This window comes from Pleurodeles waltl, chromosome 8 (assembly GCF_031143425.1).
Source record: "Pleurodeles waltl isolate 20211129_DDA chromosome 8, aPleWal1.hap1.20221129, whole genome shotgun sequence".
NCBI lineage: Eukaryota > Metazoa > Chordata > Amphibia > Caudata > Salamandridae > Pleurodeles > Pleurodeles waltl.
Genome location: NC_090447.1, coordinates 1,351,746,848 through 1,351,762,822, shown reverse-complemented (window position 1 = coordinate 1,351,762,822; position 15,975 = coordinate 1,351,746,848). Strand labels below are relative to the sequence as shown.

Genomic DNA, 15,975 nt, shown 5'->3' with positions numbered 1-15,975 from the left:
CATTTCTTCTCATTCAGTTTATAAAACCAAATGTGCAGCACCTCAAAACCTGGATCATTCACACAGGGTGAAGTTTCAGTGATCACTTTCTCAGTGGAAGAGAAATGAAGTTTGTCAGTGTACATCTGAATTGTTTCATGGAACCAAGCCACCTTACCACCTCCGGTTTTACTCCCATCTTAAAACATTACTCTCACTTGTGAAAGAGAAATAAAAGGAAGGTATTTCCACTTCTCCCCATGACCAACCAGACCACATCAGAGCTCACGCCTTCTAAGTTCCTGCTACATTTGCATGTGTGAAAAAGAAAGGTTGTATTAATACACCTGCCTCCTTCCATGACCAATCTTATATTGACTGGGTAGTCTCCTTGAAGTCCGATATCCCTCCTCCCAACCCTGTCCAATGTGTGATCAACCTGTACTTTATGTGAACCTTATAAAGAGAAAAGTTGCATGCTGGCCCATAATCAAAACTTTGAGTCAGAAGTTTCCTATTCCCACATGCCCCATAGTTTCTTTTCCTGTGACTTTTCCCCCTGATCAGTCCAACGGGGCCACAATAATATGAAAGTTGGCCATGTTTAAGATAGGGAACCCTATAGTTTGAGGGAAATTCAAATAGACAGTTACAATAGCCATCCAGCATCATGCGGTTTAAACAGTTTCCACAATTCTTCTATGAAGGGCGTTGTAAGGAAATGCCTCCTTGGCATGGTTACCCCCTGACTTTTTGCCTTTGCTGATGCCAAGTTATGATTTGAAAGTGTGCTGGGACCCTGCTAACCAGGCCCCAGCACCAGTGTTCTTTCCCTCAACTGTACCTTTGTCTCCACAATTGGCACAACCCTGGCACCCAGGTAAGTCCCTTATAACTGGTACCAAGGGCCCTGATGCCAGGGAAGGTCTCTAAGGGCTGCAGCATGTCTTATGCCACCCTAGGGACCCCTCACTCAGCACATGCACAGTGCTTGCCAGCTTGTGTGTGCTGGTGGGGAGAAAATGACTAAGTCAACATGGCACTCCCCTCAGGGTGCCATGCCAACCTCACACTGCCTATGGCATAGATAAGTCACCCGTCTAGCAGGCCGTAGGCAGGGTGCACTATACCACAGGTGAGGGCACAGGTGCATGAGCACTATGCCCCTACAGTGTCTAAGCAAAACCTTAGACATTGTAAGTGCAGGGTAGCCATAAGAGTATATGATCTGGGAGTCTGTCATACACGAACTCCACAGCACCATAATGGCTACACTGAAAACTGGGAAGTTTGGTATCAAACTTCTCAGCACAATAAATGCACACTGATGCCAGTGTACATTTTATTGTGAAATACACCCAGAGGGCATCTTAGAGATGCCCCCTGAAAACATACCAGACTTCCAGTGTGGGCTGACTAGTTTTGCCAGCCTGCCACACACCTGACATGTTGCTGGCCACATGGGGAGAGTGCCTTTGTCACTCTGTGGCCCAGAACAAAGCCTGTACTGGGTGGAGGTGCTTCTCACCTCCCCCTGCAGGACCTGTAACACCTGGCGGTGAGCCTCAAAGGCTCACCCCCTTTGTTACAGCATCACAAGGCATCCCAGCTAGTGGAGATGCCCGCCCCTCTGGCCACTGCCCCCACTTTTGGCGGCAAGGCCGGAGGAGATAATGAGAAAAACAAGGAGGAGTCACTCCCCAGTCAGGACAGCCCCTAAGGTGTCCTGAGCTGAGGTGACTCTGACTTTTAGAAATCCTCCATCTTGCAGATGGAGGATTCCCCCAGTAGGATTAGGGATGTGACCCCCTCCCCAACGGGAGGAGGCACAAAGAGGGTGTAGCCACCCTCAGGGCTAGTAGCCATTGGCTACTAACTCCCCAGACCTAAACACACCCCTAATTTGAGTATTTAGGGGCCCCCAGAAACTAGGAAGATAGATTCCTGCAACCTGAAGACGAAGATGGACTGCTGACCTGAAGCCCTGCAGAGAAGACAGAGACACCAACTGCTTTGGCCCCAGCCCTACTGGCCTGTCTCCCCACTTCAAGAAAAACTGCAACAGTGACGCGTCCCCCAGGGTCCAGCGACCTGTGAAGCCTCGGAGAACTACCCTGCATCTAAAAGGACCAAGAAACTCCAGAGGACAGCGGCCCTGTTCAACCAACTTGCAACTTTGCAACAAAGAAACAACTTTTAAAGACCACACTTTTCCCGCCGGAAGCGTGAGACTTTCCACTCTGCACCCGACGCCCCCCGGCTCGACCTGCAGAAAACTAACTCTACAGGGACGACTCCCCGGCGACTGCGAGCCCGTGAGTAGCCAGAGCTGACCCTCCTGAGTCCCCACAGCGACGCCTGCAGAGGGAATCCAGAGGCTCCCCCTGACCGCAACTGCCTGCTTCAAGGAACCCGACGCCTGGAAAACACACTGCACCCACAGCCCCCAGGACCTGAAGGAACCGAACTCCAGTGCAGGAGCGACCCCCAGGCGGCCCTCTTCCTAGCCCAGGTGGTGGCTACCCCGCGGAGCACCCCCCCCTTGCCTGCCTGCATCGTTGAAGAGACCCATTGAATCCTATTAAATCCTATTACAAACCCGACGCCTGTTTGCACTCTGCACCCGGCCGCCCCTTTGCAGCTGAGGGTGTACTTTATGTGCCTGCTTGTGTCCCCCCCCCCCCCCCCCCCCCCGGTGCCCTACAAAACCCCCCTGGTCTGCCTTCTGAAGTCGCGGGTACTTACCTGCTGGCAGACTGGCACCGGGGCACCCCTATTTCCATTGAAGCCTATGCGTTTTGGGCACCACTTTGACCTCTGCACCTGACCGGCCCTGAGCTGCTGGTGTGGTAACTTTGGGGTTGCCTTGAACCCCCAACGGTGGGCTACCTTGGACCCAACTTTGAACCCTGTAAGTGTTGTACTTACCTGGGAACTTAACATTTACTTACCTCCCCCAGGAACTGTTGATTTTTGCACTGTGTCCATTTTTAAAATAGCTTATTGCCATTTTTGCCAAAACTGTACATGCTACTGTGATGATTCAAAGTTCCTAAGATACCTGAGTGAAATACCTTTCATTTAAAGTATTGTTTGTAAATCTTGAACCTGTGGTTCTTAAAATAAACTAAGAAAATATATTTTTCTATTTAAAAAACCTATTGGCCTGGAATTGTCTTTGAGTGTGTATTCCTCATTTATTGCCTGTGTGTGTACAACAAATGCTTAACACTTCCCTCTGATAAGCCTACTGCTCGACCACACTACCACAAAATAGAGCATTAGAATTATCTCTTTTTGCCACTATCTTACCTCTAAGGGGAACCCTTGGACTCTGTGCATGCAATTTCTTACTTTGAAATAGTACATACAGAGCCAACTTCCTACAGGCGTACAGACAGTTATAAAAACCATTATATAATTATAACATTATATAATCCAAAGCATGCGTTTGTCTCAGCATAACTCTGTGCATTGTACTTTTTGGCTTGGTCTGATTTTATATCCCTTTGATTATGGGCTACATACTGTTTAGCAGTCACAGTCTCAGTTCCATCAGACATGGTGCTGATCGTCTAAAGTCCACACAACACTTATAAACATATTCTTAAGTAGTGGCACACCTGATATGCACATTCCTGCACTATGTCCTAGTATTGTTAAAGACATCATGTTTTTTTGTCTTACTTCACTTTCAGGCTGATCAGCTGATGTTTGCTTTGCACTTCGTTAGAGGGATGCACCCAGAACTTTTTCAAGAGAATGTAAGTGAGCATCATTGAACTCCAATGTTGTTATTACTTGTATTTAGGTAGGTATCACAATTTGTTTCATGGTCACATTAATTTGAACTAATATCAAAATTGTTCTTTCTGAACGTTCAGCTTGGAGCAATAGTCACTTTATTTAAGTAAGGAGTTGGCCACTAAAATACGGCCTCATATGACTATGCGGTAGGAGTTAGCCCCACAAGCTATTCATTCTACTGTGCTGTCCTCTGCACTGTCATAAGTCTACTCAAAGTCATCAAATCAAAGTTGTGTTGAGGGAGAAAATGAGTTGATTTTCATTTTGATGGAGGAGCCAGTACTCTCTAACTAGCAGTATATTAATGCTAGTGGAGTATTCTATTCCACACACTGCTTACTCTAATGAAGTTACTAAACCATTCATCAGAGCGCAAATGGAAGGATTATTGCAGGGATTTCTCAAGCAATGTCTTGAGAACAGGTCGGTATCATCCAGCCATTTCTTTTTAACTAGAAGCTAATAGGCTTCCTTTCAGTTGTCAGTTTCATGATAGTGATAGATCACAACAGTGGCAATTCCTTCTATGGCATTCAAAACCAACTTAGCAGTCACTCAGCACATTTATGCCAGGGTGCTTTAGAAGTGTAATAGCAATCCATCACCCGCATGTTTATTCCGGTCTCCCACAATGCACAGTTTAATAGTTAGTTGGTGAGCAACTTAAGCTGACATTGACAACACCCCCTCCCTCCACTAGCCACAACTAGAGCAGAAAATCCATCACAATGTCTCAAACCCCACTTTTATCTTGAGGGGGCACCAATCTATTGTTGCTTTTTCAACCAAACCAAACACCAAGAGTGTGAGCGAGAGCACTTCCTAGATGAGTAGAGGGCCCATGTGCATGTGGGAAAGTGTGTAGGTTCTTATGGAGATCATCGATTCTGTATGTTATTCCACTGACCCCTCCTAATTTTAAAGTTACTTCAGAATGAGCGCTACATTCCTGAGGAGCTACCGTTCACCCTCATGAGTCTCTCTCTTTAGAGAAGCTCGACTTCCTGTCAACAGTCCTGAATCTCTCCCCATAAACACATTATAGAAGTAAGCACTAATATTTTTGGATGCAACAACTCACTTCCTCAGTAAACAATGTCATCTCCTTTTGTAGGCCTGGCTACAGACTTTTTTAGCTGTGTTAAGAAATTATGTCATCAGTCATTCCAAAAATACAATGAGAGAAATACAAAAAGAAAGAGAGAGAGGGAGGGGGGAGAGAGAGAGAGCGAAAGAGAGAGAGATTGACACTCTCTCAGCCACTCTTTCATGTGGTTACCAGTGGTTGCCCATCGAGTGCATGGCATTTTGAGGATAGTCTTCGAAGACATGGCATGTATTGTCACATTGAGCAGCCACTATATTATTTCCTTCACTTCAAAAGTTAATTTAATGAAAGTAACATTTAGAAGCAGAAACTGTTCAACAGGAAAAAGTTTCAGGATTAGTGCTTTAAATAAGTGGTTCTGCAGGATTGCCTTTAGCTAGCCAGCTTCACAGCCACCAGTGAATTTTGAAAGATGCTTTTGTACAGTAAGCTGCTTGCCTACTAACCACTCTCCAGCATTTTGTAGTCCTGTCAGTAGTATTTTTGCTGTTTTGCCCAGTAGTATAAAGACTTTGCACCATATTTACCAATCTTTTCTTAGTGCCTGCATGCTTCTTATGTCCTTGGACACATGTCTATGTGAGTTTACAGCCATTGTTTCAAAATATGTACTACAGACTTTCTGATTAGACTTAACATTAGGAAACACAAATGTGACAAAATTTCAATGTTCAGCATATTTTTGTAAAATCAACTCTTTAATGCAGACATACTCCATTAGGTATGTAAGGTGGCACCTATGAATACTGAAAAAATATATCTGATAGAGACTTCTAGTTGCAGATTCCTTACCTTTGAATTTCCCCAGGCGTCAGTCTGGATCTGGAGATTTTTCTTCAAGCGGTACCTCTGGGTGCCATCAGGTGGCGTTGGTCGACTCCGCGGGCGTCGTTGGCCCAGTGCAACAGACAAGATATTAGTGAGTCATTTTTGACTCAGATTTTACCTTTAAACCACATATATTTGAACCTGAGACCCACATGTCATATACAAGGCTGTGCAAATGAACATGATGGGCATTGCTACTAAACTCAACAAATGTGGTAACAAAAAGCAAACATTTGCAAATGTGTATGTAGGGAGTTAGGTACGGCATATAAATATATATATAATTATATATTAGCAACTGCTTGGATGTACAGTGACTGCAGGAGCCTAGGGCCTAGGGCTCTGTGGGCTGGGGAACTGGTGCCAGACTGGCAGGAAGGGCTGTATGAAAGGTGTCTGAAGGCCTCTAAGGTCAAAAGAGGAAGGATTGGGGTTCTTATCGAACTCACAAGGAGGGTTTGTGCCTCAGCAGAGGGACTTTGGGGATTTCTGATGGTGAGTAGAGGCGCTCTCAGTGCCAACTGAGGTGCACTTCAGTTGAGGTGCAATTGACTCCAAGAATCTCTACAATGGCTTAAGGGGCAGTTGTGAATACAGGGCGGGACTGGGAACCTGTGAGAGCTTAGTGTGAGTCTGTGAAGGCTGCCTTAGAGAGTGGGAGGACCTGCTAAAGTCTTCTCATGAGTGGCACATAGGGGGTCATTTCTACCCTGGCGGTCCGAGAGAGGTAGGGGACGGAGGAAGCACCGCCAACAGGCTGGCGGTGCTTCTGGGGCTATTCTGACCGCTGCCCCTGTGAATCCTCCAGCAGTGCCGCCATGGGGATTCCGACCCCCTTCCCGCCAGCCTGGTTCTGGCGGTTTTCACCGCCAGAACCTGGCTGGCGGGAACGGGTGTCGTGGGGCCCCTGGGGGCCCCTGCAGTGCCCATGCCACTGCAGGGGCCCCCTAACAGGGCCCCACATTGATTTTCAGTGTCTGCTTGGCAGACACTGAAAATCGCGACGGGTGCAACTGCACCCGTCGCACACCAGCAACTCCGCCGGCTCCATTCGGAGCCGGCTTCCTCGTTGCTGGTGCTTTCCCGCTGGGCGGGCGGGCGGCCTTTTGGCGGTAGCCCGCCAGCCCAGCGGGAAAGACAGAATGACCGCGCGGTCTTTTGACCGCGGTACGGTCTTCTGGCGGTTCTCGCCAGGCGGCCGGCGACCGCCACCCGCCAAGGTAGGAATGACCGCCATAGTCTCTAAATCCAGCTGAGGGTCTCTTTGGCTCCCTGAGTATGTACAGCAGGTAACATATGGCAGTGGCTGAGCACCATTGAAGGCTGAGTGGCAACTACGGGATTCTGATCATAGATTTTTGGGTCCACCAGTATTATCTCAAGGCTGGCTGAGAGTTTCCTAGGTCAGGCACCAGCAGTCGGCCTTGGCGGATGGTTAGGACTTCTAGTTAGTTGAGTACTTGCTTGAGATTTCTTAGGTTCGTTGAGGGTGTGGTAGACCAGGATAGTGTCTCTCAGAGCTTAGTGACTTATGTGAGGGCCAGATACAGATATGCTAACATATGACCTGTGATTGCATGCAGAGGACCCTTTTAACAGTTGGTTGAAAGGGACTGACTGCAAGCTAAGGTACTCCCAAGATGAGGTTAAAGAGGATTATGGGTCTTAATGGCCTGCAGAGGGGCTTGGAGGGATGACTGGGCGATAACAGAGATTCCAGCAACACATCCTGAATACAACACTCTGGAGGCAGATGCCCCTACTCTCCATCTTAAATTGTTGGGGCAACAGGACCTCGCAATAGACCTTTACTCCTACCCTGTCACTGGCATACATGTGCAGGAAAAGGAGAGCTTCTTGCAGACCTCTGCTCCTCACGCCTGCCTGCATATCTTTTTTGGGTCAGGTGACACCTTAGTAAACTCTGCTTTCAGACTTGGCTTTCTGTTGCCTATGGTATACCTGTTCTTCTGGTTAGCTAAGGTTGTATTGCTGTAGCTGGTTTGCGTTCACTGGCCAAGAAATAGATATTATTTGATATCAATTATTATTTGATAATAATTGATAGAAAGCTTACATGGATAACATGTTGATAATGCCCATGTTCTAACCATTGCGTGTTAGGGAAGCTTCAGTGCTGATGCTACTTGTGCTTTGCCTGTGATTGAAGCTCGCATTGCTGTGTACACTGTAAAGCACTTTACATTTATTGGCTTAAGGGTCGAGGCAGGCACCATAGAACATCCTATTTCTTCTACTGTCTTTGCATTTGGCCCCAAACAATCCTCAACTTCTGATATGCTATGCTAGCAGTATGCAACATATACCATTAAACATTTTAGCAGAGGGGGCACAGCTTGGCCATGCATGGCGTAGCATGCAGCTCTCAGAGCTCTGGAGGGACATGTAGGCCTGATGCTCATTTATCCTGGAAAGGCGAAAAATATAACCCCAAGACACACAGCTTGGTCTCCTAACAGCACGCCGTTAAAACTGAGGTTCAGTGGTGCTGAAGAGAAGAGCAGGTCAGGGGAAAACAGAGGAATAAAAACCCCTGAGGCGACCGTCAGTATGAAACCAAGATGGTGGGCGCCATAAGACACTGAAGAGAGGGCAGACAGAGCCGGTGCGGGCGCGACAGAGCCGTAGGCAGCAACAGCGGGGACCAAAGAGGCGGTCGGAGGTGAGAGTTGTGACTGGGGAAGCTACAGAAAGGACCCGAGGAGAGTAGCGCCGCGGTGCAGTTCGGACAGACACACGAGAAGATGTGCTTATTGCACAAGAAAGCCTCGAAGCGGGGGAACTTGACTCTTGCCACTAGGGAGCATTGCCCCCCTCCTACCCTCTTCACACACACACTCTTGGCACGTACGGAGGGAGTGAATCCTGGTGATCAAGTGGGGCAGACACGGTGACTCAGACGACCACCAACCCCTGCAATATCAGCAGACTCACAGGATACCGGTGATAGAGAGTGCAGAAAGTCATTGCACCACATAGCACAGGACGCTGAAAATTGGGGAGCCTTCTTCAAGACTTCAACCCCCAGTTCTGAGTAATAACCATAGTTGTGGTGGCAGTGGAGCCACAAATGAGACAGAGAACTCCGGGAATCATGAGAATGCATTCTATACGCCTGGGGTAAGAGAAAAGGAGGCCATTGAAGACCTAAGGAAACACAGAGGTGAGTCTTGAGAGGCAGGGGTGTGAGAGCAGAGGCGCATGACTCCCCCTTGAACCGGTACAAACTGGTCAATACCAATAACCAGTGCTAAACCCCGAAAAATAACCCCCACATAGAGAACTTTCACTAAACTACCCAACGAAATGGTGAGACCCCGCATCGGAGGAAAAATCATCCCGCCGAGAGCGGAAGGGACTGCTAAGAAGAAGGAATCAGCTGCAATGGAAATGCACAGGGCAACTATCCTACAAGCGATTAAAGACACAAAACAATCCTTGGACATCCAAAAAGCAGCTGTGGCGAGTAAAGTGGGACTGCTATGGGATGACCACCGAAAATTAACGGACTGTGATAAAGAAGCGGAGGTGCATATAGAGGCAACACTACCCCAAGTAGCAGATCTAATAAAGCAATGCAGGGAATTGGAGAAAGGGCTAAAACGAGTGACAAACAGATTGGAAGATGCGGAGGGGCGGTCTAGATGCCATAATGTGAGACTAGTGGGGGTGCTGGAAAAAGCGGAAGGACATAATATTGAGGTATTTGTGGAAGACTGGCTAATGAACAGTGTATTGCAAGGCAAGCCATCCAAATTTGTCTCAGTAGAAAGAGCTTATAGAATCTCAACTCGCGCTATGCAACTAGGACACAAACCCCACCCCCTAATCCGCAGACCAATAATAATAACATTGATGAACTTCAGAGACAGGGATGTCATCCTCCAAATGGTTTGGAAACACGGTCCCTAGCTCGTTGAAAACACTGAAATCCACATATATATGAACTACATAAACCTAGTACAAGGCCAAAGAGGGGGGTATGTACAAATAAAAAAAGCACTTCCGTAACAAGGTTTAAAATACTCACTTATCTACTCAGCAAAACTACACGTGGAATTGAAAGAGAAAATATATTTTTTTACAAAATGCTCAAGATGCCTGGACATGGCTAGAAGACCAGGGACTGTGGTCGGGCTCGCCACCAAGAACAACACGGGGGAAAGGTGGAAATATGCAATAGCTGGACACCGGAACAAAAAGGGGAGGAAAAGTGCTGCCACACCTACTAAAGAAAGGTAAAGAAGATACAGAAGCAGGCAGTTAAAGAATTGAAGCAACACAGGAACACTCAAACGGACAACAGATGGAGAGCACTACTAGTTGAGGTCAACAAAAGTGACTCTTATTACACAGAAATAGGTCAGGAAACAGAAGATGAACACCTACCAGAAGTGACATCCATGACATCAGAACACTTGGGGTGAGAGGAAACAAGGTTGGGCCAGGCTGGCACGGGAAAGTTCTGGCCTTAGGCTCCAGTCTCCCACCTGAGGAGCTACTGTAATACACAGACAATCGCTACAGAATGTGTGAACTGAGGGCTACTCCTCAAATGCAAGATGCCAAAGGATGGTCACCACGCCCAGGTGATTAAAAACACAAAATGTTTGCTATGGTTTAAGTTTGGGGTCCACAAAGATGCGAAACAAGGGTACCCACCAATACACAGAGGAGGCTGCACATGCAAAGAATACATCCACCATGACGCGGTTGCAAACAATATCAATACTAACCTGGAATGTTAATGGGCTGGGCAACAGCGTAAAGCGGAGCCTCATTCAGAGAGCGCTCAACAGACAAAAAACAGACATAGTGTTCCTACAGGAGACTCACCTGATTGATAAACAGCATCAATGCATGGGCAGGGGGAGATACGGACTAGGCAGCTGGGCCCAATACACCTCAGGTTAAAGAGGAGTGGCAATCTTGATCAAGAGATCACTACCATTCAAAGAAAAACAAACCTGGACAGATAGGCAGGGAACATACACGGTTACACTGGGGGAATTGGAAGGAGAGGATACCTTGCTGGTAAATGTGTATGCTCCACCAGTTCTCCAAAATGAACTGCTTAAAAAGTTGGGTGAAGTACTACTGGAGGCCCCAAGAGCTTTGGTAGTGATGGGTAGAGACTTTAACCTGGTAATGGATACCAGAGGAAATAGAAATAGTTCCCGTTTAACGGGAGGCAGGATTAGAGGAAGACTAGGAGGGTTTACACAAGCACTGGGCTTATGTGATGTATGGAGAAGCCTACACCAAGAGGAAACATGCTACTCCTTCAGCCCGGGGGCACATTCAGTGCACTCGCGACTAGATAATTTTTTCACCACAGGGGAATCACTCAGTAGATTTAGCGAGGCAAAATATCTGGCTAGAGGGCTGAGTGACCATTCCCCGCTCTGGACGTCACTTAACCTTCAAACTCAAAGGCCCAACCAATCATGGAGACTGGAAATATAAGACCTCACTAATAAAGAAGAGGTCAAACATTTAACTAAGGCCTTGGAGCATTATTTTGTTGAAAACAAAACATGGTGCAGAGCTCAATGACAATATGGGAGGTATACAAACCAACGACAAGGGGTACAATCATCTCCGGGAAGATACACAATAGGAAGGAAAGGCGAACCACACTAGCTAAACTAGAGGAAGAAGTAATACACCAAGATGAGGCCCACATTACGAAGGGGGATCTAGCCAGTAAGAGAGCAGCTGAATTGAAGAGAGCTGAATTCCAAGCATTAGCAAAAAATTAGGCAAAAACTTCCTACATAGCAAACCAAAAAAGAGTATATGAAGAAGAGAATAAAACAGGTAAGCTACAGGCATTGCTGGGAAGCAAATAAAGGGCCAAAATGATGATTAAGAAACTTGGGCAGACTTCAGGGAGTCTGATGCGTACAAGTGGAGATATAGCTGAGGCGTTTTTCACATACCTGGAATGCTTTTGCGATTCTCACATAACAGCCCCCGAGATAGATATTCAGGCTTTCATTGAAGTCTGTCCAATAAAGAGGCTGAGTGAAAACCAAAAAACAGCCTTAGAAGTAGATATTACTGTAGAGGAGATTGCACAGGCATTGGGACAGCTGCAAACGGGAAAAGCTCCCAGACCGAACTAATTCCCAGTTGAACAATTTAAAAGACTATGAACACAAGTAACTACCCCTCTTCATGAGGCCCTGACGGAAACATATAGGACAGGTAGATGTGTGCACTGTAATGGTGCTATTGATCCCAAAGGCAGGGAAACCGCTAAATAGTTTTGACTCTTCTAGGCCCATATCACTGATTAACGGAGACATAAAATTCTAGCAAAGGTATTGGCAAACAGGATTAAAAACAGTGATTTTAGAGTTAGTACACCAGGACCAAAATGGATTCATTCTGGGTCGTTCGACCAGGCTGAACCTTGGGCGCCTACATAATATTTTGGCCAGTGAGTCACCAGCAAGCAAAGTAATTGTCTCCCTTGATGCTAAGAAAGCATTTAATTCGGTGAAGTGGAGTTACCTGTTTGGAATTTTGGAAGGGATAGGATTCGGGCCGAAATATATACAGTGGGTCAGACTCCTCTATTACCACCCTATTGCAAGGGTACGGGTTAACGGCCGTCTCTCTCGGAAGTTTAATATGAGGAGAGGTTGTCCATTGTCTCTGATGTTATTTGCATTGGCTGTTGAAGCTCTGGAAGTATGGATAAGAGTAGATACACAAGTATGGCGTTGGCCGGGTGGGTAGGGGCAAGGGGATTGTATCTTGCTATATGCAGATGATATCCTGCTGTACTTAACCAATACAATGCGAACAATGGATAGGCTCCGACAGATATTTTACATATTTGGAAGGCATTCAGGTTTCGCAATTTACTGGGATAAAGCGGTAGTGTTTCCAATGGATGCCGATCTTATAGATACCCACCTTAGACTACCACTCCGGATGGAGCAAACCAAATTTAAATACTTAGGGATATAGATAACACACTCTGACGATGTATACTATGAGGTGAATCTGGCACCCCTTCTGCAGCGCTTACGGCAAGACGTGCAACACTGGCAGTCACTGCCACTCTCTTTGATAGGCAAAGCAGCTATGTTTAAAATGATGACACTCCCCAGAATGCTGTACGCTCTACAAACACGCCATACAATATACCGGATATGTTTTTCACTAAGATAGATAGCCTGGTAAGAGAGCTGCTGTGGGCGAGAGGACAACCCAGAATATCTCTGAAAACCCTGCAAAGGTCCAGATTCAATGGGGGGAATTGCACTGCCTAATGTGCAGAGATACCATGAAGCAGCGCAAGTGAGTGTAGGAAATGATTGGGCATTTGCACAGGCTTAAAATCCAGTGTTTTGGAGAGAGAAAACAGGCACTGGGGACACATAGCTACTTATATGCATTATACGGAGGTAGAACTCCTTCAAAAATGTACCCGGCGACGCACATGGTCATTAAAATTTGGAGGAGACTTACGAGAGAAATGGGCTGGATCGAGAGACTAACTCCCAAGACCACACTATGGGAGGGTACAAGGTTAAAAGAGGTCTCGTCACTGCAGGGATTCAAGGGTTTGGGACGCCATTGGTATATCGATATTGGCGGATGTATGGGATGCAAATGGGATACTCCCATTCTCATATTTACAGACAGAATATCAGATGACCAAGTCTCAGTGGCTCAAATACGGGCAACTATCCCATGCCCTCAAAAATAACATTCCTCCAGATGAAGAGACGCAAGAAAATTCCCCACCAGAAAACAGGTTGTTGAGCAGGAGAGTTGAGAAAAAAATGGTATCTGATAGAGACTTCTAGTTTCAAATTCCTTAACTTTGAATTTTTCCAGGCGTCAGATTGGATCAGGAGATTTTTTCTTCGAGCAGTACACCTGCGTGCTGTTAGGTGGCGTCGGTCGACTCCACGGGTGGCGTCGGTGTCGTGGTCACTGTGATGACATCGCTGTCGTATATAGGCGCCACCCTGGCGCTCTGACGTCAGTTCTTTTCTTTCCGCACCAGTCTATGCGCAGATCTGGAGAAGAGCTACCCCAGTAATTTTTTGACTAACTGCAACATTTTTGTCGAATTCTTTTTTGAACAGTTTTGATGTGTCAAGGGATGTCCCGTAAGACCAGATTCAAGCCCTGCAACTCCTGTCACCTCATGATGTCGGTGATGGATCAGCCCCTCATGTGCCTCTGGTGTTTGGAGTGTGACCACGACCCAAAGTTGTGCTCCGAGTGTCAGGCCATGCACCCAAAATCTTTGAAGGAGCGGTCCCTAAAGCTCATGGCGGCCAGACACTCGACTCTTTGTTGTTCCCGGTCCCGTCGAGAGGAAGGTCAGGAGACAGGTCACAGAGTCACCACCATTCTTGTTCATCCAAGTATTCGGGACATTCGGGTAAGAAGAAGTCGAAACGTTCTTCGACTTCGCCCCATCGCTCGTACGACGCGGGAAGAGCATTGACTAGGCCTCCATCTTCGGAGCCTCACTCCGGGTCCGTTCCGCACCGCCCGAAGTTCCGGGATTTGGGCCTACCCTTGCCAAACTAAAGAAGTTCTATGGGGCCATGCCCCTCATATTTGGGCAGTCCGACCTATCCTCGGCATCTTCGGGCCCAGGGGAGTTGGTGAGGGCCTCCTCGGGTTCAAAGTCAGCGACTTCGCTCCTGACTCTGGAAGGCACCTCAGGACGATGCTCCCGGCGCCGATTGGGCCCACAATTGACCTTGATTCAATACTCATTCCCGATGACCCAGAGACGGAACGACATAGCTCGACACCTATATCGTTTTCCTTGGCCTCTGCTGTGCCCAGGGTTGATCCTGAACCCTATTACTATAGGTATGGATATGGGAATAGTGTAGAGGGGTCGCTGGACCCTTTAGAAGACCAGCTTGAACCTGAACTGGACTGGGTGCAGGATTTGAGTGATGCCAGTGGATTGGACAACTCCCCTGACACTGGCATGTTCTCTCACCATACTGTGGCTACGGCGGAGGGAGCGTTTTATTCTATGGTGGTGAGAAGGGCGGCTGAGGTTTTGAACCTCAAGCTTCCTTCTGTGGAGCTCATGCCTAACCTCCTGACCAAAGTGCTTCAGCCTGGGGCCTCCAACTCGGAACCCCTTCTTCCCTTCAGCCGAGCAATTACAAACATCCTACTGGAGACCTGGTCCATACCCAGCACAGGGGCTCCTGTGAATAGGATGATTGCCCCCCACCATCGGCCTGCGCCGAATGACCCAAATTTCCTCACCCGACACCCTATGCCTGAGAGCCTTGTCATCCAGGCTTCTTCATCCTCTGGCGCATTCCCTGGACAGGGACTGGACAACTTAGGGAAGATGTTTTCTTCTGCCAGTCTAGCGCTGCGGTCCGTGAACACTGCATGCATTTTGGGCCGCTATTTCCATACTCTGTGGGATACGGTTGCGCAAGTGCTGCCCAAAGTTCCTGTCAAGCCATGATAGATGGGAGAGACACAGTCAAGTTCACTAGGCAGATCTGTTGCATCGACGGTGGCACTGAGACACCATGCCTGGTTGAGGACGTCTGGCTTTTTGGGGGATGTCCAGCAATCCTTGATAAACATGCCCTTTGATGGCACTACTCTCTTCAGAGACAAGGTGGACTCAGCACTCGAGCGCTTTAAGGATTCCCAGACTACAGCTCGGTCCCTTGGCCTCGCAGCCACTCCTCGACTCCCTCTGTCCACCTCTCGTGGCTACGGAAGGGGCACCAAACTGTGTCCATTTCCACCGAGCCACCGACCCGCACTTGCTGCAGAGTCCCTGCGCGGACGCGTGATCCACCGATCTCGTTGATCAGGGAGTCAGCGGGCCACCCAGTCCACCCCGCTCCCTCCTCTGCCTCAAAACCTTCCTAGTTCGCTGGGACATCTGGAACCAGTTGGTGGCAGAATTCACCATCATCTACCCCACTGGGAATCCATCACCATGGACAGGTGGGTTCTACAGATCGTCTGAGGGGGCTACTCCCTCCCGTTCAAGACTTCTCCTCCAGCCATGCCACCATTATTTTCTCACCTTTCGGAGGATCATTTGGCACTTCTCCGCAAGGAAGTCAAGGCTCTCCTGGCCAAGGGAGCCATAGAGAGGGTCCCTGCGCCAGAAGTAGGTTGTGGTTGCTCTTCCTGCTACTTTCTGGTGCCTAAAAAAGGACAAGGGTCTTCGCCCTATCGTAGACCTCCGGTCCCTC

At 47.8% G+C, this 15,975-nt stretch overlaps 1 protein-coding gene across 2 annotated transcripts in view; it reads left to right on the top strand.

Moving 5' to 3' along the window:
- DYNC2H1 (dynein cytoplasmic 2 heavy chain 1) overlaps positions 1 to 15,975 on the top strand; it is a 1,541,159-nt gene that overhangs the window by 1,027,985 nt on the left and 497,199 nt on the right. For both annotated transcript variants that reach the window (XM_069202358.1, XM_069202357.1), the window contains one exon: positions 3,678 to 3,743. In XM_069202358.1, the coding sequence (XP_069058459.1) occupies positions 3,678 to 3,743 (66 nt within the window). The remainder of the gene's footprint in view (positions 1 to 3,677; positions 3,744 to 15,975) is intronic.